Genomic DNA, 24,745 nt, shown 5'->3' on the forward strand with positions numbered 1-24,745 from the left:
AATAACACAATAGAAAAATCTATGTACAGTGTGAGCAAATGTAGAAGAGTAGGGAGTTAAGGCAATAAATAGGCCATAGAGGCTAAATAATTACAATTTAGCATTAACACTGGAGTGACAGATGTGCAGATGATGATGTGCAAGTAGAGATACTGGTATGCAAAAGAGCAAGAGGATAAATAACAATATGGGGATGAGGTAGTTGGGTGGGCTATTTACAGATGGGCTGTGTACAGGTACAGTGATCGGTAAGCTGCTCTGACAGCTGATGCTTAAAGTTAGAGAGGGAGATATAAGTCTCCAGCATCAGTGATTTTTGCAATACGTTCCAGTCATTGGCAGCAGAGAACTGTAAGGAAAGGCGGCCAAAGGAAGTGTTGGCTTTGGGGAAGGCCAGCGAAATATACCTGCTGGAGCGCGCGTTACGGGTGGGTGTTGCTATGGTGACCAGTGAGCTGAGATAAGGTGGGGCTTTACCTAGCAAAGACTTATGGATGACCTGGAGCCAGTGGGTTTGGCGACGAATATGAAACGAGGGCCAGCCAACGACAGCATACAGGTCACAGTGGTGGGTAGTATATGGGGGCTTTGGTGACAAAACGGATGGCACTGTGATAGACTACATCCAGAGTAGAGTGTTGGAGGCTATTTTGTAAATGACCGCCGAAGTCAAGGATCGGTATGATAGTCCGTTTTACGAGGGTATGTGTGGCAGCATGAGTGAAGGAGGCTTTGGTGCGAAATAGGAAGCCGATTCTAGATTTAATTTTGGATTGGAGATGCTTAATATGAGTCTGGAAGGAGAGTTTACAGTCTAACCAGACACCAACAGTTGAAGTCGGAAGTTTACATACACCTTAGCCAAATACATTTAAACTCAGTTTCACAACTCCTGACATTTAATCCTAGTAAAAATTCCCTGTCTTAGATCAGTTAGGATCACCACTTTATTTTAAGAATGTGAAATGTCAGAAGTTTACATACATTCAATTAGTATTTGGTAGCATTGCCTTTAAATTGTTTAACTTGGGTCAAATGTTTCGGGTAGCCTTCCACAAGCTTCCCTCAATAAGTTGGGTGAATTTTGGCCCATTACTCCTGACAGAGCTGCTGTAACTGAGTCAGGTTTGTAGGCCTCCTTGCTCACCCACGCTTTTTCAGTTCTGCCCACACATTTTCTACGGGATTGAGGTCAGGGCTTTGTGATGGCCACTCCAATACCTTGACTTTGTTGTCCTTAAGCCATTTTGACACAACTTTGAAAGTATGCTTGGTGTCATTGTCCATTTGGAAGACCCATTTGCGACCCAGCTTTAATTTCCTGACTGATGTCTTGAGATGTTGCTTCAATATATCCACATAATTTTCCTACTTCATGATGCCATCTATTTTGTGAAGTGCACCAGTCCCTCCTGCAGCAAAGCACACCCACAACATGATGCTGCCACCCCCGTGCTTCACGGTTGGGATGGTGTTCTTCGGCTTGCAAGCGTTCCCCTTTTTCCTCCAAACATAACAATGGTCATTATGGCCAAACAGTTCTAATTTTGTTTCATCAGACCAGAGGACATTTCTCCAAAAGTACGATCTTTGTCCCCATGTGCAGATGCAAACCGTAGTCTGGCTTTTTTATGGCGGGTTTGGAGCTGTGGCTTCTTCCATGTTGAGCGGCCTTTCAGGTTGTTGATATAGGACTCATTTTACTGTTGATATAGATCATTTTGTACCTGTTTCCTCCAGCATCTTCACAAGGTCCTTTGCTGTTGTTCTGGGATTGATTTGCACTTTTCTCACCAAAGTACGTTCATCTCTAGGAGACAGAACGCGTCTCCTTCCTGAGCGGTATGACGGCTGCGTGGTCCCATGGTGTTATATTTGGGTACTATTGTTTGTACAGATGAATGTGGTACCTTCAGGCGTTTGGAATTTGCTCCCAAGGATGAACCAGACTTGTGGAGGTCTACAAAAGGTCTTGGCTGATTCCTTTTGACTTTCCCATGATGTCAAGCAAAGTGGCACTGAGTTTGAAGGTAGACCTTGAAATACAGTGGGGAGAACAAGTATTTGATACACTGCCGATTTTGCCGATTTTCCTACTTACAAAGCATGTAGAGGTCTGTAATTTTTATCATAGGTACACTTCAACTGTGAGAGGCGGAATCTAAAACAAAAATCCAGAAAATCACATTGTATGATTTTTAAGTAATTCATTTGCATTTTATTGCATGACATAAGTATTTGATCACCTACCAACCAGTAAGAATTCCGGCTCTCACAGATCTGTTAGTTTTTCTTTAAGAAGCCCTCCTGTTCTCCACTCATTACCTGTATTAACTGCACCTGTTTGAACTCGTTACCTGTATAAAAGTCACCTGTCCACACACTCAATCAAACAGACTCCAACCTCTCCACAATGGCCAAGACCAGAGAGCTGTGTAAGGACATCAGGGATAAAATTGTAGACCTGCACAAGGCTGGGATGGGCTACAGGACAATAGGCAAGCAGCTTGGTGAGAAGGCAACAACTGTTGGCGCAATTATTAGAAAATAGAAGAAAATAGAAGAAGTTCAAGATGATGGTCAATCACCCTCGGTCTGGGGCTCCATGCAAGATCTCACCTCGTGGGGCATCAATGATCATGAGGAAGGTGAGGGATCAGCCCAGAACTACACGGCAGGACCTGGTCAATGACCTGAAGAGAGCTGGGACCACAGTCTCAAAGAAAACCATTAGTAACACACTACGCCGTCATGGATTAAAATCCTGCAGCGCACACAAGGTCCCCCTGCTCAAGCAGGCGCATGTCCAGGCCCGTCTGAAGTTTGCCAATGACCATCTGGATGATCCAGAGGAGGAATGGGAGAAGGTCATGTGGTCTGATGATTCAAAAATAGAGCTTTTTGGTCTAAACTCCACTCGCCGTGTTTGGAGGAAGAAGAAGGATGAGTACAACCCCAAGAACACCATCCCAACCATGAAGCATGGAGGTGGAAACATCATTCTTTGGGGATGCTTTTCTGCAAAGGAGACAGGACGACTGCACCGTATTAAGGGGAGGATGAATGGGGCCATGTATTGCGAGATCTTAGCCAACAACCTCCTTCCCTCAGTAAGAGCATTGATGATGGGTCGTGGCTGGGTCTTCCAGCATGACAACGACCCGAAACACACAGCCAGGGCAACTAAGGAGTGGCTCCGTAAGAAGTATCTCAAGGTCCTGGAGTGGCCTAGCCAGTCTCCAGACCTGAACCCAATAGAAAATCTTTGGAGGGAGCTGAAAGTCCGTATTGCCCAGCGACAGCCCCGAAACCTGAAGGATCTGGAGAAGGTCTGTATGGAGGAGTGGGCCAAAATCCCTGCTGCAGTGTGTGCAAACCTGGTCAAGAACTACAGGAAACGTATGATCTCTGTAATTGCAAACAAAGGATTCTGTACCAAATATTAAGTTCTGCTTTTCTGATGTATCAAATACTTATGTCATGCAATAAAATGCTAATTAATTACTTAAAAATCATACAATGTGATTTTCGGGATTTTTGTTTTAGATTCCGTCTCTCACAGTTGAAGTGTACCTATGATAAAAATTACAGACCTCTACATGCTTTGTAAGTAGGAAAATCTGCAAAATCGGCAGTGTATCAAATACTTGTTCTCCCCACTGTACATCCACAGGTACACCTCCAATTGACTCAAATTATGTCAATTAGCCTATCAGAAGCTTCTAAAGCCATGACGTAATTTTCTGGAATTTTCCAAGCTGTTTAAAGGCACAGTCAACTTAGTGTATGTAAACTTCTGACCCACTGGAATTGTGATATAGTGAATTATACGTGAAATAATCTGTCTGTAAACAATTGTTGGAAAAATTACTTGTGTCATGCACAAAGTAGATGTCCTAACCGACTTGCCAAAACTATAGTTAGTTAACAAGACATTTGTGGAGTGGTTGAAAAACTAGTTTTAATGACTCCAACTAAGTGTGTGTAAACTTCCGACTTCAACTGTAGGTATTTGTAGATGTCCACATAATCTAAGTCAGAACTGTCCAGGGTAGTGATGCTAGTTGGGTGGGCGGGTGCGGGCAGCAATAGGTTGAAGAGCATGCACTTAGTCTTACTAGCATTTAAAAGCAGTTGGAGGCCACGGAAGGAGTGTTGTATGGCATTGAAGCTCCTTTGGAGGTTTGTTAACACAGTGTCCAAAGAAGGGCCAGAAGTATACAGAATGGTGTCGCCTGCGTAGGTGGTTCAGAGAACCACCAGCAGCAAGAGCGACATCATTGAACTGAGAATTGAACCCTGTGGCACCCCCATAGAGACTGCCAGAGGTCCGGACAACAGGCCCTCTGATTTGACACACTGAACTCTATCTGATTAGTAGCTGGTGAACCAGGCGAGGCAGTCATTTGAGAAGCCAAGGCTATTGAGTCTGCCGATAAGAATGCGGTTATTGACAGAGTAAAAAGCCTTGGCCAGGTCGATGAAGACGGCTGCACAGTACTGTCTTTTATCGATGGCGGTTATGATATCGTTTAGGACCTTGAGCGTGGCTGAGGTGCACCCATGACCAGCTTGGAAACCAGATTGAATAGTGGAGAAGGTGATCTGTTTGTTAACTTGGCGTTCGAAGATTTTAGAAAGGCAGGGCAGGATGGATATAGGTCTGTAATAGTTTGGGTAAAGAGTGTCTCCCCCTTTGAAGAGGGGGATGACCGCGGCAGCTTTCCAATCTTTGGGGATCTCAGACAATACAAAAGGCTAGTAATAGGGGTTGCAACAATTTTTGCGGATAATTTTAGAAAGAGGGTCCAGATTGTCTAGTCCAGGTGATTTGTAGGGATCCAGATTTTGCAGCTCTTTCAGAACATCAGTGGTCTGGATTTGGGAGAAGGAGAAGCGGGGGGAGGGGCCAGCCAGGTGGAAAGCATGGCCAGCCGTTGAAAAATTTAAATTATCGATTATCGTAGATTTATCGGTGGTGACAGTGTTTCCTAGCCTCAATGCAGTGGGCAGTTGGGAGGAGGTGCTCTTATTCTCCATGGACTTTACAGTGTCCCAAAACGTTTTGTAATTAGTTTAACAGGATGCAAATTTCTGTTTGAAAAAGCAGCCTTAGCTATCCTAACTGACTGAGTATACTGGTTCCTGACTTCCCTGAAAAGTTGCATATCGCGGGGGCTATTCGATGCTAATGCAGAACGCCACAGGATGTTTTTGTGCTGGTCAAGGGCAGTCAAGTCTGGGGTGAACCAAGGGCTATATCTGATCTTAGTTCTACATTTTTTGAACGGGGTATGCTTATTTAAGATGGTGAGGAAAGCACTATTAAAGAATAACAAGGCATCCTCTACTGACGGGATGAGGTCAATATCCTTCCAGGATATCCGGGCCAGGTCGATTAGAAAGGCCTGCTCGCTGAAGTGTTTTAGAGAGCATTTGACAGTGATGAGGGGTGGTCGTTTGACCGCGGACACATTACGCACGCAGGCAATGAGGCAGTGATCGCTGAGATCCTGGTTGAAGACAGCAGAGGTGTATTTAGAGGGCAATTTGGTCAGGATAATATCTAAGAGGGTGCCCATGGTTACGGATTTAGGGTTGTACCTGGTAGGTTCCTTGATGATTTGTGTGAGATTGAGGGCATCTACCTTAGATTGTAGGACGGCCGGGGTGTTAAGCATGTCCCAGTTTAGGTCACCTAACAGCACAAACTCTGAAGATAGATGGAAGGCGATCAATTCACATATGGTGTCCAAGGCACAGCTGGGGGCTGAAGGGGGTCTCTTACAAGCGGCAACGGTGAGAGACTTGTTTCTGGAAAGGTGGATTTTTAAAAGTAAAAGCTTGAATTGTTTGGGCACAGACCTGGATAGTAAGACATAACACTGCAGGCTCTCTCTGCAGTAGATTGCAACTCCGCCCTCTTTGGCAGTTCTATCTTGTCGGAAAATGTTATAGTTAGGGATGGACATTTCAGGATTTTTGTTGGCCTTCCTAAGCCAGGATTCAGACATGGCTAGGACATCCGGGTTGGCAGAGTGTGCTAATGCAGTGAATAAAACAAACTTAGGGAGGAGGCTTCTAATGTTAACATGCATGAAACCAAGACTTTTACGGTTACAGAAGTCAACAAATTTGAGTGCCTGGGGAATGGGAGTGGTGCAGGGGGCTACAGGGCCTGGGTTAACCTCTACATCACCAGACAAACAGAGGAGGAGTAGGATAAGGGTACGGCTAAAGGCTATAAGAACTGGTCGTCTAGTGTGTTCGGAACAGAGAGTTAAAGGAGCAGATTTCTGGGCGCGGAATAATAGATTCAAGGCATAATGTACAGACAAGGGTGTGGTAGGATGTGAGTACAGTGGAGATAAAGCATTGAGTGACGATGAGGGAGGTTTTGTCTCTAGAGACACCAGTTAAGCCAGGTGAGGTCACCGCATGTGTGGGGGGTGGAACAAAAGGGCTAGCTAAGGAATATTGGGCAGGGCAGGAGGCTCTACAGTGAAATAAGACAATAATCACTAACCAAAACAGCAATAGACAAGGCATATTGACATTAGTGAGAGGCGTGTGTAGCCGAGTGATCATAGGGTCCAGTGAGTAGCAATATATGAGTCAGGGAGCCAATTCAGTAGTCACTACTACGCTAGGCGAGCTGGAGACATGGCAATTCAGACAGCTAGCGGGCCGGGGATAGCAGATGGGCCTCCGGGGACGTCGCAACGGAAGAGCCTGTTGAAATCTCCTCGGACGGTTACGTCGGCAGACCAGTCGTGATGGATCGGCGGGGCTCCGTGTCGGCAGTCCAGGCCAATTGGCAAAAGAGGTATTGTAGCCCAAGAATTGGCTGATGGACCTCTTCGGCTAGCTGGGAGATGGGCCTAGCTCGAGGCTAGCTCCAGGCTAACTGGTGCTTGCCTCGGGACAGAGACGTTAGCAAGGAGTAGCCAGTCGGATAGCAGCTAGCTATCTGCGATGATCAGGTGTGAAGGTTCAGCGCTTGCGGTAGGAATCCGGAGATGTGGTAGAGAAAAAGCAGTCCGATATGCTCTGGGTTGATATCGCGCTGTGCAGACTGGCAAGAATTGACCAGGTTGAGGCTGGCTGATGTCCGAGTTAACGGTGATGACCGCTAGCAGTGGCTAACTGACTATTAGTTAGTAGCTAGTTAGCTGGCTAGCTTCTGGTGGGGGTAGCAGATCCGTACCACATTGGGTGAGGCGGGTTGCAGGAGAGTATGTTCAGTCCGTAGATGGAAATGAAAATTAAAAATATACACGAAGAAAACGATATATACACGGGACAAGACAAAAACAGACGTCCGACTGTGACGCCATCTTGGATTCAACATTAGATCATCATCATTACATCATAGACCGACATTACATCAACATTACATCATTAGTAGGGAGTGACCTGCTATCCTACTGTAGGGTGGTGGTGTTGTGTTGTGGCTGGTCTTACCTGTGCTGTCGGTGCGATGGGTGGCCTTGGCACTCTTCGAATTCTTTGAGCTCAGGGCTGCCAGCTTGGTGGGGATCTGCTGCTGGACACCCACCTGCTTGTGCTGCTGGTTGGTGGTGCTGCACAGGTGGAGAGGCACCTCCTTCTTCACCGGCAGCGCCGTGGCGTTGGCGCTCTGACCCCGAGCCAGAACCTCAGGACGCTCCAGGTAGTCTGCGGGCGCCACAGAAGGGCTGGAACGAACAAGGGCCTTCTGGGGGACGGAGAGGTCTGATCCGACGCTGCCGCTACTGCCCACGCCCAGCAGGAGATCCCCATTTAGACTGCCAGAGAAGGGCATCACCTGGGAGGGGGAAAGAGACAGCGTTCATTCATTCAGCAAAGACCAAGCCATGAGGTCGAAGGAATTGTGTCGAGGCACAGATCTGGGGAAGGGTACCAAAAAAATGTCTGCAATATTGAAGGTCACCAGGAACACAGTGGCCTCCATCATTCTTCAATGGAAGAAGTTTGGAACCGCCAAGACTCTTCTTAGAGCTGGCCGCCCGGCTAAACTGAGCAATCAGGGGAGAAGGGCCGTGGTCAGGGAGGTGACCAAGAACCCGATGGTCACTCTGACAGAGCTCCAGAGTCCTTTCAGAAGAACAATCATCTCTGCAGCCAGAGCCCGGACTTGAACCCGATCGAACATCTCTGGAGAGACCTGAAAATAGCTGTGCAGTGACGCTCCCCATCCAACCTGACAGAGCTTGAGAGGATCTGCAGAGAATGGGAGAAACTCCCCAAATACAGGTGTCACAAGCTTGTAGCGTCATACCCAAGAAGACTCTAGGCTGTAATCGCTGCCAAAAGGTGCTTCAACAAAGTACTGAGTAAAGGGTCTGCATACATATGTAAAATGTGCAAAAATGTCTAAAAACCTGATTTTGCTTTGTCATTATGGGGTATTGTGTGTAGATTGATGAGAAAAAAAACTAAATACATTTTAGAATAAGGCTGTAAAGTAATTTTTGGGGGGACAAAGTCAAGGGGTCCGAATACTTTCCGAACGCACTGTGCATACACACACACACAATTAATAACATAAAAGTGGAGGATGAGAAGCCATTTTGAGTCACATGTGCAAGTAGTTTCAACAAGTTCAACTCAGGATATAGATATTTGAGTTGGCACCAAAATGTGCAGGACAATTACATGGCTTTAGATTGAGGATGTCATGGAACCGGTGGTAACATAAAGGAGAATACTGTTGTCATGGAACCTGTGGTAACAACATAAAGGAGAATACCGTTGTCATGGAACCTGTGGTAACAACATAAAGGAGAATACTGTTGTCATGGAACCTGTGGTAACAACATAAAAGAGAATACCGTTGTCATGGAACCTGTGGTAACAACATAAAAGAGAATACTGTTGTCATGGAACCTGTGGTAACAACATAATATAATAGTTTGTTGATCTCTGTTCTATGGCTCTGAGCTAACTTGGTTTGCCATGTAAATTGGAACCCTCTTGCTTTGGAATGTTATGTTTGTGCACGGCAGCCATGGTTTGCAGTGTGCAGCAGAGAGAGAGAGCAGCTTGTTATATTTAAATGACTGTTGAGGTATCTTTGAACCCTGCTTCTAAAGGGCCAGCCCGGCACCCGGCGCCGTGCGACAGCAGCGTCTTAACAGAGCCGCTGTACCATTAAAGGAAACACAATCTGTTGAAGAGCAATCAGAAACACATGCTGCTCTTTCTGCTGAGCAGGCATTTTGGAACAGGCTTTTACAACACAATCCCAAAGCAACAAAAATAAAACTCTAAAACACTGTCTGCATTGTCACACTAATAACCACCTTCGAAGAAAGTTGAGTGAAGCCGCAAAGTGTAGGAGGTCGTCGATCTCCAATAAAAGTGTATTAAGTCAATAAACCACAAGTTTATTGTCCTGCTGGCACGCACGCCCGCTGCCATACATCTGAGAACCTGTGCAGTGACAGACAGTCCAGCTCCAGTATGATTGATGAGTGTGGAGAAGGAGATGGGATGCCAGGGAGGGCCTGGGTCCCAGAGGGCTGGTCGGGCCTGGGTCCCAGAGGGCTGGTCGGGCCTGGGTCCCAGTGGGCTGGGCGGTCCTGGGTCCCAGAGGGCTGGGCGGGCCTGGGTCCCAGAGGGCTGGTCGAGCCTGGGTCCCAGAGGGCTGGTCGAGCCTGGGTCCCAGAGGGCTGGTCGAGCCTGGGTCCCAGAGGGCTGGTCGAGCCTGGGTCCCAGTGGGCTGGTCGAGCCTGGGTCCCAGAGGGCTGGTCGAGCCTGGGTCCCAGTGGGCTGGGCGGTCCTGGGTCCCAGAGGGCTGGGCGGGCCTGGGTCCCAGAGGGCTGGTCGAGCCTAGGTCCCAGAGGGCTGGTCGAGCCTGGGTCCCAGAGGGCTGGTCGAGCCTGGGTCCCAGAGGGCTGGTCGAGCCTGGGTCCCAGAGGGCTGGTCGAGCATGGGTCCCAGAGGGCTGGTCGAGCCTGGGTCCCAGAGGGCTGTGTCCAGCTGTATTAGGGGACTTCCCCTGCCTGCTAGCAGCCAATGTGACCGCTGGGGCATGACCTAGCATCCCAGGGCAAGGGCCACTGTGTGAGGGGTGGAAGGGATGACGGGAGACATGTGTCATGTGTGTCAGTCGGTCATGCTTAGTCAGTGTGAGGCTGAGTGCGTGGGTACGCCAGGCTGAGCGAGTGGGTACACCAGGCTGAGCGAGTGGATGCATGTCTGTTTGTGAAAGGTAACACTGAATACACTGAACACTGAGGCCTCTTTCTGAGGCTGCAGCCCGCTCAGCTCTGGAGGATAGAAGTGCCCCGAGGTGATAACTCAGTTATGCAGTGGGGTTCTGTGCTGGCTAGTGCTCTCCCCTCTCTCTCTCTCAACACTCGCACACCCCCACAGATGTTCCATTGTTTCCTCCCCAAGGTGCCCATGGTAAAGACATGGTAAATACGGGGTTTCCAGGGGTAAAATACAGGGAGCACAAAGACTTGACTGACAGCTCATACACAATTAGGCCTGGCTGGGCTCCAGCAGCTTTATTAATGAGAGGGTGATGGGTTGCCTGCCGAACGGCTAATTATACATAGAGGCTTTTTCTCATCATCAGACTCCTTGGATACTCAACACCAGCACATATTCAGCAGCTGAGACAGGTGGGTTTCCTGTTTCCGTATACACAATGCCTTGGGAAGGGAGCTGCGAACCCCTAACACAAATAGCTAACAGGGCTTATTCCTGTTCAAGCAGGGGGGGCTAACTTGTCTGCTCTAAGAAAAGAAAAGAAAACAGAACAGCTCATAGTACTAGCACCACCACTCTGACTGAAACAAACCTTTATTTAAAAAAAACACAAAATGCCTCAGAAATCATCCTCTTCTCAGTCTCAATGTAAGCTACATAATTCAGAGTAGGGTCAGAGCACTGCACACTAACATGGGATTGCTAATACTGAAGACAACAGAATGTGTGCCCTGAGGATAGCAGGTCTGGTGTGAGTGAGTACAGGTTTACAGGCCTGATGTAAGGAACATAACAGTTATTACCTGGAGGAGAGGAAGTAACTAAGAGCCCTGGCTGACCCCAGAGGCCTTGACCCCCCAGAGGCCTTGACCCCCCAGAGGCCTTGACCCCCCAGAGGCCTTGACCCCCAGAGGCCTTGACCCCCCAGAGGCCTTGACCCCCCGAGGCCTTGACCCCCCAGAGGCCTTGACCCCCCCAGAGGCCTTGACCCCCCAGAGGCCTTGACCCCCCAGAGGCCTTGACCCCCCAGAGGCCTTGACCCCCCCAGAGGCCTTGACCCCCAGAGGCCTTGACCCCCCGAGGCCTTGACCCCCCGAGGCCTTGACCCCCCAGAGGCCTTGACCCCCCAGAGGCCTTGACCCCCCAGAGGCCTTGACCCCCCAGAGGCCTTGACCCCCCAGAGGCCTTGACCCCCCAGAGGCCTTGACCCCCCAGAGGCCTTGACAGAGTTATCCGTAGAACCACTCAGACTGACAGACCACGACAACACTGTCAGAAAGCCATATGATATCACAGAGGGCGACCAGGAAGTGCAGAGAGTTTCAATACCAGCGTCCACCCTTCCAACTGTTTCTCTCACCTCCAATTTCCTCACTGTCAATATACCAATATCCTCAAAATGTCAATACACCAAAAATATATAGAAGAAGTTGGATCAGGAGACAGACAGCAGAAAGATGTGGAGTTGATGAATGGCTTGAAAATGGAGTGGATATTGTGATTGAAACATTGTCTAAGTCCCTTTACATAGTAAGAAGAGTGGACTCATTGCAAAGGAGGAATGTACTGAAGCACTCTGACCCACCCGAGTGATGCCACAGCAGCGTTTGTATGCCAGCAAGCTCACCACACATCACCTAAGCTACTGTGTTATAGTGGGGAGGTGAGAAAGAATGAATCATTCCATTTACAAAACATCATACAGTGACACTGAATGAATAGAATACGTGACCAAGCCTGGGGGGGGGGGGGGCCATGCAGCGATCCTTCACCTTGATTACTTTCAGGTGCCTACGTTAGGGTCAAAACACTGCACTAAGGTGCCCACGTTAGGGTCAAAACACTGCACTAAGGTGCCCACGTTAGGGTCAAAACACTGCACTAAGGTGCCCACGTTAGGGTCAAAACACTGCACTAAGGTGCCCACGTTAGGGTCAAAACACTGCACTAAGGTGCCCACGTTAGGGTCAAAACACTGCACTAAGGTGCCTACGTTAGGTCCAAACACTGCACTAAGGTGCCTACGTTAGGGTCAAAACACTGCACTAAGGTGCCTACGTTAGGGTCAAAACACTGCACTAAGGTGCCCACGTTAGGGTCAAAACACTGCACTAAGGTGCCCACGTTAGGGTCAAAACACTGCACTAAGGTGCCTACGTTAGGGTCAAAACACTGCACTAAGGTGCCTACGTTAGGGTCAAAACACTGCACTAAGGTGCCCACGTTAGGGTCAAAACACTGCACTAAGGTGCCTACGTTAGAGTGCAGAGCAAAGTGTGCAGTGATGCAGACAGACTGGTAACCTCTACAGCAGGGGAGGCTCAGAGGAGGAACGGGACGACCATCTTACTCAGTGAATTTCAGAAGAATTTTCAAGGTAAAAATAAATAAATAATAATCTATTTTTAAAAAGTTTTTGTTTTTTGTTTAAACACTAAATATATTCATGTAAACAAATAACGGATTAAAACCCACTTAAAACCCACTGTTCTACAGTACACCTGCTAATTGAAATGCATTCCAGGTGACTACCTCATGAAGCTGGTTGAGAGAATGCCAAGCTGTCATCAAGGCAAAGGGTGGCTACTTTGACGAATCTCAAATACAAAATGTATTTTGATTTGTTTAACAATTATTTGGTTACTACATGATTCCATATGTGTTATTTCTTAGTTTTGATGTCTTCACTACTGTAATAATTTCTAACATATATACAACATATAACAAAGCTATAACCTTAAGCACTATGATAAAGCTGTTATAACACAAAGGACTTCCCTATTTCACATGAGGCTTATTACACACACATGCATGAGAGCAGATAGCTGACAACACAGCTTACACAAGATTACTCAATGTTTCCACTCACTGAGAATATCAGGAAGCGCCCCTGCTGATCACTGACAACATATCTTGTGACAACATGAGCCACATTGACACACCAGACTTTGGAAACAGGAACACACAGACGCACACACCAAATCTCCTGCTTAGCTGAACATTTGGAAACACAGAACTCTACTGCAAGACCCAGAAGGAGGACACCCCGCCCAACAGGACCTATCAGGAGAGATGACACCAAACTCAGGACCAAACAGAGGACCAGAACTTCTAGACTCAACCTACATTTTTTACTGTATAAAATGTCTATGCATCATGTATTCGGGGCTCTTTCTGCTGGTTCCTTATGAGCTGAATGAACGAGTCCGTGCACGCTTGTACCAGATATCTTTACTCTGAATAAACTGCCGCTTGTCATACAATTTACCACCTAGTCTGAATCGATCCTTGACCGGCTCACCCTTCTCCATATCCCAATATCAACACTACTATTATACAATGTAGAAAATAGTAAAAATGAAGAAAAACACTGGAATGAGTAGGTGTGTTAACTTTTCACTGGTACTGTACATGCGGCCGGGACGGCAGTAATGACGATAGTTGCTCAGCAAAACTCCATTCTTTGGTAAGTACCGAACGTATTTTGCCATTACTAAGTTTGAAAAGCTGGTGAATGGCTGCTTTCTGGACTTAAAGGGATCCCGAGAATCAGATGAACTCGTGAATATCATTTTTATAATCTCTGGGTTCAGTATGAAGGAAGTTAGAGGTAGTTTAGCGAGCCAATGCCAACTAGTGTAAACACAATACCTGGAAGTCTATAGCTGCTAGCAGATACCCATAATTGCGCTTACGCTAGTTAGCAACTTCCATTAAACTGCACGCAGAGACATAAAATATGGAATCCACGAGTTCATCTGACTCTGGGGAAGTAGATAAAGGGCCTCATTGCCAAAATCCTGAAGTGTCCCTTTAAAGGAGAACGTCTCCTGTAAACTCAGATTCTAGTTCACCCCTATCCTTACCATAACCCTTACCTAACCTTAACCATTTTACAATTCAACTTCAAATGGGGTAACGTCAAAGATTGGGATGTCCCAAGGATCCCGGATACAGTGATGTCCTGCGATAGTTGGCTCGCCGAGTGCCGGGTGCCGTGTACTGCGACTGCCAGCTCGCCGGGTGCCGTGTATTGTGATAGCTAGCTAGCTAGCCGGGTGCTGTGTATTGTGATAGTTAGATAGCCGGGTGCTGTGTATTGTGATAGTTAGCTAGCCGGGTGCTGTGTATTGTGATAGTTAGCTAGCTGGGTGCTGTGTATTGTGATAGTTAGCTACCTGGGTGCTGTGTATTGTGATAGTTAGCTAGCTGGGTGCTGTGTATTGTGATAGTTAGCTAGCTGGGTGCTGTGTATTGTAATAGCATCGCCTAAGTGTGATCAGTTGAGATTAGATTTTAGACCTTTGAAGAGCAGACACAACAGTTTAAATAAATACACATTTGAGTATCAAAATATGACAACATAGCCTCCCGGGTGGCGCAGCTGTGCCACCAGAGATTCTGGGTTCGAGTCCAGGCTCTGTCGCAGCCGGCCGCAACCGGGAGGCCCATGGGGCGGTGCACAATTGGCCCAGCGTCGTCCGGGTTAGGGAGGGTTTGGCCGGCAGGGATATCCTTGTCTCATCGTGCACTAGCGACTCCTGCCGAGCGCAGTGCACGCTGACCAGGTCGCCAGGTGTACGGTGTTTCCTCCGACACATTGGTGCGGCTGGCTTCCGGGTTGGATGTGCATTGTGTCAAGAAGCAGTGCGGATTGGTTGGGTTGTGTTTCGGAGGACGCATGGCTCTCGACCTTCGTCTCTCCCGAGTCCGTACGGGAGTTGCAGCGATGAGACAAGACTGTAACTACCAATTGGATCCCACGAAATTGGGGAGAAAAAAGGGGTAAAAAATATATAATAATAAATAAACATTATGACAATATAGCCTAAAGAAGTCTTCTTAATGAGGGCTAAAGGTTAGCTGAAGAGCAGTAATGACAGATCTTGATTAAATGTCCTGTGATGTTATCAGCTTGGCTCAGAGGCCAGCCCAGAGCAGTGTGTGTGTCACTGATTTTCAAATGAAAAGGCTGCTGTGTTTAATGTCATCTGCCTGGGAGGAAACAGCCAGGCCAAAACAAGTTCTTACTCAGAGCTGGAAAAACATCAGTTACACACACAGTACATACACACAACAAGTAGGTCACATGGGGGAGAGGCGTTGCTTTATTTGTTTATTGAAAACAGGTTTGCTGTTCACTTGCGCTATATAAGATGGAAGGGAGTTCCATGCACTCATGGCTCTGTATAATACGGTACGTTTCCTTGAATTTGTTCTGGACCTGGAGACTGTGAAAAGACCCCTGGTGGCATGTCTTGTGGTAAGTGTGTGTGTCGGTGCTGTGTGTAAATTTACTACGCAAACATTTTTGAATTTTCAACATGAATGTTTCTTATAAAAACAAGAAGTGCAGTCAGTCAGTCTCTCCTCAGCTCTTAACCAGGAGAGACTGGCATGGGTAGTATTTATATCAGCCCTCTGATTACAATGAAGAGCAAGACGTGCCGCTCTGTTCTGGGCCAGCTGCAGCTTAACTCGGTCTTTCTTTGCAGCACTTGACCACATGGCTGGACAATAATCAAGATTCGGTTAAACTAGAGCCTGCAAGACCTGCTTTGTGGAGTGTGGTGTCAGTAGAGCATCTCTTTATTATGGACAGACCGCTTCCCATCTTAACAACCATTGAATCGATATGTTTTGACCATGACAGTTTACAATCTAAGGTAACGGCAAGTGATTTAGTCTCCTCCACTTGTTCAACAGCCACACCATTCATTACCAGATTCAGCTGAGGTCTAGAACTTGATTTGTACCAAATAAAATGCTCTCATCACTTCACTCACTAAAAACAAATTGTGTCACTCTCTGAAGTCACTTAGTCACTCTCTGCATTACGCCACCACAGAGAGACCTGTTTCCAGCCACGGACATTGCCAAAGATCCTCATCGTTAGGCCTTGATCTGACTAGTAGCCAGCCAGAGATGCCATGTCATACCTGAACAATGTAGTGGTTGTGGTAGTCAACTCCTCACTTGAATTGACTGGGTTAGCCATCTGAAGTCAAACCAAATAATACCCACAAAGCAGCTCTGGCTATCAGGGGCATCCGTCTGTCTGCAGAATGTTCCGGGTGAAACACAGTCCCGCCTGCCGGCGTGAAAGACCAGATACATTTAATGATATGTGGCTGTAATGTAGCAGGTAATTCATGTCACCTGCATGCTAGTACTGTGTTAGCTGTTCCCATAGACTTCCACTAGTTGAGCTAACGACACTCCATTTAAAATAAACTCACACAATACAAGTTTTTGCTGTTGTCGTAGAGTAAAAGAGATGGAAAGAGAGAAGGAAAGAGACTATTTCCCTGTGTGGGTGGCTTCCTGGTTGACTAGCTAGAACTGTATTCAGATATATGTGTGTGTGTGTGTTTCCCCCATTACTGTGCTACTGCTGTGGTTATCACACTGCCCATCAGTAAACAGTCTAAGGGAAGTGGCAGGTGTGTGTGTGTGCGCAAGTGTGTGGGCTGTTATAGGAATCCAGACAGACAAGGGGGAAGGAGGGATGGACGGAGGGGAGGGAACAAAGGAGGGAGGGAACAAAGGAGGGAGGGGAGGGAACAAAGGAGGGAGGGGAGGGAACAAAGGAGGTGGGGAGGGAGTATCTTCAGTATTTGTGTGCCTCTGTTCTCCTGTTGGCATAGGGACAGAGCAAAGGGAACACTGAAACACAGCAGAGGTGTTTGCTATGCTGGATGGGGAAGGATATGAGGGGGAAACAGAACATGATAGAGGCCTGTAGTGGACAAAAGGCAGTGTTGGCACAGGCAGCGCCATTAAGGGCTTCCACCATTTTAATGTTGTCAACTGGGTGGGGCGTCCAACTTCATTGGCTGATCCCTCCTGGTGACCCTGTTGGAGTCATGTCCAACTGGGTCATCAGGAGGGATCAGCAAATCCTGAAGAAAATTAACTACTTCAAAATTGAGATTGCATCAATGGAGCTGGCCATGCTGTCACAGACGATACAAAGATGAGTCCTCCATCTCGATGGGGAGAAGAGATCAGTGTGGGTTTCCAAAATGGCGGATCAGGGCCTTCTTGGTCGTCACTAGTTACCACAGCCACAAAGTCATAAACACTGCCTATTTCCACAATTTATCTTCTTAAAATGTGATTTTAAAACTAACCTTAAGCCTAGCCACAATGCTAACCTTAAATTCAGACCAAAAATATCAAAAGAAAATCATGTTTAGGATATAGCTAATTTTTACTTTGAGTTAGTGCCATCGAGTAGAATCCCTCATTCTTGGGTCTTGGCTTGATACTGTGACATGGCTTGGTGAAATGGGTTGGTAGGTCACCAGATAACTTGAAAGCTTTAGTTGTTAACCACCAATGAGGTGTGGGGTTGGGGCAAGTCGTGTTTTAGCCATATGCGACTTCTGCTGGTACGGATAGCAGAGCGATACCAAATGGACATAGGGTGTAAGTGTAATGTGTGTGTGTGTGTGTGTGTGTGTGTGTGTGTGCGCGAGAGAGACATCCCCACCTCAATGGTCTTCCTCTTGATCTTCCTCTGCTGCTCCAGGCGTTCCTTCTCCTTCTCCACTGTGCGGGTCGACTCCCTCAGTCTCTCCAGATCCTGTTGGTACGTCTCTCTCTGTCTCTCCAGGTCCTCCCTCTCTTCCGCCAGCTTCTCCTCCAGCCTCCTGCAGTCCTCCTCCCTCTGCCTCAGCATCCCCTCCATGGCCTCGGCCTGCAGCCGGTGGCGCTCCCGCTCCCTCTCCCAGCGAGCCTGGGGACAAACACAAGGTTCACCTCTACTTCATGCAGACTGGTATAATGCAGTTTTTCTTCGAAGTGGCTGCGGTTCAGGATTTTCTGGAACCCGAAAGTTCAGTGGTTAAATATTTCTTTGTATGTGTTATATATATATATATATATATATTTTTTTAAAGGCATCAAATAGTTGTTGACTAAAACTCCCCAAATCATCCAATGATGATATTCTAATACATTTGAAGCAATAGCGGTCAACTATTTCGGCATCGTTTCGTGCTGCTTTGAGACAAGCAAGGGGGGGGCTCGTCTTAATAAATCAATACATTTTCTTTTCACTAAAATCTCCGTTTGGATATTGGTTAGGCTACAATACAATTAGGTTGTGGAAATGCTAAGTTGATGTGAGTGCTGCTCATAATCACCTTGTCTAGTTGGCTCAATTATCAGCACGGATCAGAACATTTTGCCAGAATGTTTTGTAGTTTAACAAGTGGATTATTTTTCTCTTGACTTGTAATCGCTCAGTAACCTAGGCCTACTCTTGACCAAAAGCCTGAAACTAGTCTTAAATCAATCAATGTGACTTTGTTGAACTGAATCTCTGTCTGTATATTTGGTTAATTCTCTGGCTGGCCAAATAAGTGGAGGTGGTAAAGGGGGGGGGGGGGGGGGCTGTATATTATATTATTATATTATATGGTTAATTCTCTGGCTGGGCAAATAAGTGGAGGTGGTAAAGGGAGGGGCTGTGGGTTAAGACATCCACGTCTTCGGCGCCCGGGGAACAGTGGGTTAACTGCCTTGCTCAGGGCACGGGGAACAGTGGGTTAACTGCCTTGCTCAGGGCACGGGGAACAGTGGGTTAACTGCCTTGCTCAGGGCACGGGGAACAGTGGGTTAACTGCCTTGCTCAGGGCACGGGGAACAGTGGGTTAACTGCCTTGCTCAGGGCACGGGGAACAGTGGGTTAACTGCCTTGCTCAGGGCACGGGGAACAGTGGGTTAACTGCCTTGCTCAGGGCACGGGGAACAGTGGGTTAACTGCCTTGCTCAGGGGCAGAATGACAGATTTTTACCTTGTCAGCTCGGGGATTCGATCCAGCAACCTTTCGGTTACTGGCCCAACGCTCTCTAACCACTAGGCTACCTGTCCAACGCTCTAACCACTAGGCCACCTGTCCAACGCTCTAACCACTAGGATACCTGCCCAACGCTCTAACCACTAGGCTACCTGCCCAACGCTCTAACCACTAGGCTTCCTGCCCAACGCTCTAACCACTAGGCTACCTGCCCAACGCTCTAACCACCAGGCTACCTGCCCAACGCTCTAACCACTAGGCTACCTGCCCAACGCTCTAACCACTAGGCTACCTGTCCAACGCTCTAACCACTAGGCTACCTGTCCAACGCTCTAACCACTAGGCTACCTGCCCAACGCTCTAACCACTAGGCTACCTGCCCAACGCTCTAACCACTAGGCTACCTGCCCAACGCTCTAACCACTAGGCTACCTGTCCAACGCTCTAACCACTAGGCTACCTGTCCAACGCTCTAACCACTAGGCTACCTGCCCAACGCTCTAACCACTAGGCTACCTGCCCAACGCTCTAACCACTAGGCTACCTGTCCAACGCTCTAACCACTAGGCTACCTGCCCAACGCTCTAACCACTAGGCTACCTGCCCAACGCTCTAACCACTAGGCTACCTGCCCAACGCTCTCTAACCACTAGGCTACCTGTCCAACACTCTAACCACTAGGCTAACTGCCCAACGCTCTAACCACTAGGCTACCTGCCCAACGCTCTAACCACTAGGCTACCTGCTGTATAGCTCATCTATTCGTTTACTCATCTATCACTGAACATTAGCATTTAGCTTGCGATAATGAAGCCTAATTCAAGTGTAGGTCTATTTTACTTGATCTCGTAAAGGCAACTCTTATATCCTGGGGAGGTTGTGAAATAAGATTTTTTTTGCACTATTGGTTAGAGCCTGTAAGTAAGCATTTCACTGCAAGGTCTACTACACCTGTTGTATTCAGCATTTCACTGCAAGGTCTACTACACCTGTTGTATTCGGCGCACATGACAAATAAAACTTAGATTTGATCCAAATAAAATAGCAAAAACACCAAATCCACGGTGACTCCTACTCCCCGGCACGGGAGATATAATCAATGGGATTATGAATTGGGTTCTAAAAAAAACAAAAACATTGCCAGATCTTTTTTTTTTTTTTTTAAACACAAAATACAGTAAAGTCTGTCTGTAAAGGGTATGACATTCCCCCTCTGAAATACGTGCTGCTCTGTTCTGGACCAACTGCAACTTGAATATGTCTTCTTTGCCCACAACCGACCTGCGTATTCGGCTGCTGCTCGTGCTCGCCTGCCCGCTTCCTCCCCCTACTTGATCGGCGATGAATGTTGTACACAAAATACATGGTAGACATGCTCAAACTATTATAGACGATGCCTACCAAAACACGCCATTATTATTGCTCTCTATTGACAGGGGAAATATCAACCTGTGTTTGGTTAAGACAGAGATGTTTTTGTGGCGCAGTGGTCTAGGGCTGCATCGCAGTGCTAGCTGCGCCACCAGAGTCTCTGGGTTCGCGCCCAGGCTCTGTCGCAACCGGGAGGTCTGTGGGGCGACGCACAATTGGGCTAGCGTCGTCCGGGTTAGGGAGGGTTTGGCCGGTAGGGATATCCTTGTCTCATCGCGCTCCAGCGACTCCTGTGGCGGGCCGGGCGCAGTGCGCGCTAACCAAGGGGGCCAGGTGCATGGTGTTTCCTCCGACACATTGGTGCGGCTGGCTTCCGGGTTGGAGGCGCGCTGTGTTAAGAAGCAGTGCGGCTTGGTTGGGTTGTGCTTCGGAGGACGCATGGCTTTCGACCTTCGTCTCTCCCGAGCCCGTACGGGAGTTGTAGCGATGAGACAAGATAGTAATTACTAGCGATTGGATACCACGAAAATTGGGGAGAAAAAGGGGATAACATTTTTTTTAAAGAAAGAAAAAAAGAAAGAAAAAAAAGACAGATGTTTTTGACCCAAACGCTAAATTCAAGTGGGGAGTTACATGCAGCTATCTAGACAGCATATCAAACACGAGCAAGACACAGACAGACAGTCTAATTATTGAGATGTAATCATCATTGTAAACGTTGGCTATAGCAAGACACAGACAGACAGTCTAATTATTGAGATGTAATCATCATTGTAAACGTTGACTATAGCAAGACACAGACAGACAGTCTAATTATTGAGATGTAATCATCATTGTAAACGTTGGCTATAGCAAGACACAGACAGACAGTCTAATTATTGAGATGTAATCATCATTGTAAACGTTGGCTATAGCAAGACACAGACAGCCAGTCTAATTATTGAGATGTAATCATCATTGTAAACGTTGGCTATAGCAAGACACAGACAGCCAGTCTAATTATTGAGATGTAATCATCATTGTAAACGTTGGCTATAGCAAGACACAGACAGACAGTCTAATTATTGAGATGTAATCATCATTGTAAACGTTGACTATAGCAGGAGGCAGACAGCCAGTCTAATTATTGAGATGTAATCATCATTGTAAACGTTGGCTATAGCAGGAGGCAGACAGCCAGTCTAATTATTGAGATGTAATCATCATTGTAAACGTTGACTATAGCAGGAGGCAGACAGCCAGTCTAATTATTGAGATGTAATCATCATTGTAAACGTTGGCTATAGCAGGAGGCAGACAGCCAGTCTAATTACAGATGTAATCATCATTGTAAACGTTGACTATAGCAGGAGGCAGACAGCCAGTCTAATTATTGAGATGTAATCATCATTGTAAACGTTGGCTATAGCAAGACACAGACAGACAGTCTAATTATTGAGATGTAATCATCATTGTAAACGTTGACTATAGCAAGACACAGACAGACAGTCTAATTATTGAGATGTAATCATCATTGTAAACGTTGGCTATAGCAAGACACAGACAGACAGTCTAATTATTGAGATGTAATCATCATTGTAAACGTTGGCTATAGCAAGACACAGACAGACAGTCTAATTATTGAGATGTAATCATCATTGTAAACGTTGGCTATAGCAAGACACAGACAGCCAGTCTAATTATTGAGATGTAATCATCATTGTAAACGTTGGCTATAGCAAGACACAGACAGCCAGTCTAATTATTGAGATGTAATCATCATTGTAAACGTTGACTATAGCAGGAGGCAGACAGCCAGTCTAATTATTGAGATGTAATTATCATTGTAAACGTTGACTATAGCAGGAGGCAGACAGCCAGTCTAATTATTGAGATGTAATCATCATTGTAAACGTTGGCTATAGCAGGAGGCAGACAGCCAGTCTAATTATTGAGATGTAATCATCATTGTAAACGTTGGCTATAGCAGGAGGCAGACAGCCAGTCTAATTATTGAGATGTAATCATCATTGTAAACGTTGGCTATAGCAGGAGGCAGACAGCCAGTCTAATTATTGAGATGTAATCATTGTAAACGTTGGCTATAGCAGGAGGCAGACAGCCAGTCTAATTATTGAGATGTAATCATCATTGTAAACGTTGGCTATAGCAGGAGGCAGACAGCCAGTCTAATTATTGAGATGTAATCATCATTGTAAACGTTGGCTATAGCAGGAGGCAGACAGCCAGTCTAATTATTGAGATGTAATCATCATTGTAAACGTTGACTATAGCAGGAGGCAGACAGCCAGTCTAATTACAGATGTAATCATCATTGTAAACGTTGGCTATAGCAGGAGGCAGACAGCCAGTCTAATTATTGAGATGTAATCATCATTGTAAACGTTGGCTATAGCAAGACACAGACAGACAGTCTAATTATTGAGATGTAATCATCATTGTAAACGTTGACTATAGCAGGAGGCAGACAGCCAGTCTAATTATTGAGATGTAATCATCATTGTAAACGTTGGCTATAGCAGGAGGCAGACAGCCAGTCTAATTATTGAGATGTAATCATCATTGTAAACGTTGACTATAGCAGGAGGCAGACAGCCAGTCTAATTACAGATGTAATCATCATTGTAAACGTTGGCTATAGCAGGAGGCAGACAGCCAGTCTAATTATTGAGATGTAATCATCATTGTAAACGTTGACTATAGCAGGAGGCAGACAGCCAGTCTAATTACAGATGTAATCATCATTGTAAATGTTGGCTATAGCAGGAGGCAGACAGCCAGTCTAATTATTGAGATGTAATCATCATTGTAAACGTTGGCTATAGCAGGAGGCAGACAGCCAGTCTAATTATTGAGATGTAATCATCATTGTAAACGTTGGCTATAGCAGGAGGCAGACAGCCAGTCTAATTATTGAGATGTAATCATCATTGTAAACGTTGACTATAGCAGGAGGCAGACAGCCAGTCTAATTATTGAGATGTAATCATCATTGTAAACGTTGACTATAGCAGGAGGCAGACAGCCAGTCTAATTACAGATGTAATCATCATTGTAAATGTTGGCTATAGCAGGAGGCAGACAGCCAGTCTAATTATTGAGATGTAATCATCATTGTAAACGTTGGCTATAGCAGGAGGCAGACAGCCAGTCTAATTATTGAGATGTAATCATCATTGTAAACGTTGGCTATAGCAGGAGGCAGACAGCCAGTCTAATTATTGAGATGTAATCATCATTGTAAACGTTGGCTATAGCAGGAGGCAGACAGCCAGTCTAATTACAGATGTAATCATCATTGTAAACGTTGGCTATAGCAGGAGGCAGACAGCCAGTCTAATTATTGAGATGTAATCATCATTGTAAATGTTGGCTATAGCAGGAGGCAGACAGCCAGTCTAATTATTGAGATGTAATCATCATTGTAAACGTTGGCTATAGCAGGAGGCAGACAGCCAGTCTAATTATTGAGATGTAATCATCATTGTAAACGTTGGCTATAGCAGGAGGCAGACAGCCAGTCTAATTATTGAGATGTAATCATCATTGTAAACGTTGGCTATAGCAGGAGGCAGACAGCCAGTCTAATTATTGAGATGTAATCATCATTGTAAACGTTGGCTATAGCAGGAGGCAGACAGCCAGTCTAATTACAGATGTAATCATCATTGTAAACGTTGGCTATAGCAGGAGGCAGACAGCCAGTCTAATTATTGAGATGTAATCATCATTGTAAACGTTGACTATAGCAGGAGGCAGACAGCCAGTCTAATTACAGATGTAATCATCATTGTAAACGTTGGCTATAGCAGGAGGCAGACAGCCAGTCTAATTATTGAGATGTAATCATCATTGTAAACGTTGGCTATAGCAGGAGGCAGACAGCCAGTCTAATTATTGAGATGTAATCATCATTGTAAACGTTGACTATAGCAGGAGGCAGACAGCCAGTCTAATTATTGAGATGTAATCATCATTGTAAACGTTGGCTATAGCAGGAGGCAGACAGCCAGTCTAATTATTGAGATGTAATCATCATTGTAAACGTTGACTATAGCAGGAGGCAGACAGCCAGTCTAATTATTGAGATGTAATCATCATTGTAAACGTTGGCTATAGCAGGAGGCAGACAGACAGTCTAATTATTGAGATGTAATCATCATTGTAAACGTTGGCTATAGCAGGAGGCAGACAGCCAGTCTAATTATTGAGATGTAATCATCATTGTAAACGTTGGCTATAGCAGGAGGCAGACAGCCAGTCTAATTATTGAGATGTAATCATCATTGTAAACGTTGACTATAGCAGGAGGCAGACAGCCAGTCTAATTATTGAGATGTAATCAT

The 24,745-nt window shown here is 46.2% G+C and overlaps 1 protein-coding gene across 2 annotated transcripts in view; it reads right to left on the reverse strand.

Annotated features, from left to right (window-relative positions):
- Nucleotides 1–24,745, reverse strand: part of arhgef18b (rho/rac guanine nucleotide exchange factor (GEF) 18b) — a 94,641-nt gene that overhangs the window by 2,010 nt on the left and 67,886 nt on the right. For both annotated transcript variants that reach the window (XM_071346444.1, XM_071346443.1), the window contains 2 exons: nucleotides 17,717–17,962; nucleotides 7,465–7,807 (listed from right to left, as the gene is read on the reverse strand). In XM_071346444.1, coding sequence (XP_071202545.1) covers nucleotides 7,465–7,807; nucleotides 17,717–17,962 — 589 coding nt within the window. The remainder of the gene's footprint in view (nucleotides 1–7,464; nucleotides 7,808–17,716; nucleotides 17,963–24,745) is intronic.

The sequence above is a fragment of the Salvelinus alpinus genome, chromosome 16 (assembly GCF_045679555.1).
Source record: "Salvelinus alpinus chromosome 16, SLU_Salpinus.1, whole genome shotgun sequence".
NCBI classification, from domain to species: domain Eukaryota; kingdom Metazoa; phylum Chordata; class Actinopteri; order Salmoniformes; family Salmonidae; genus Salvelinus; species Salvelinus alpinus.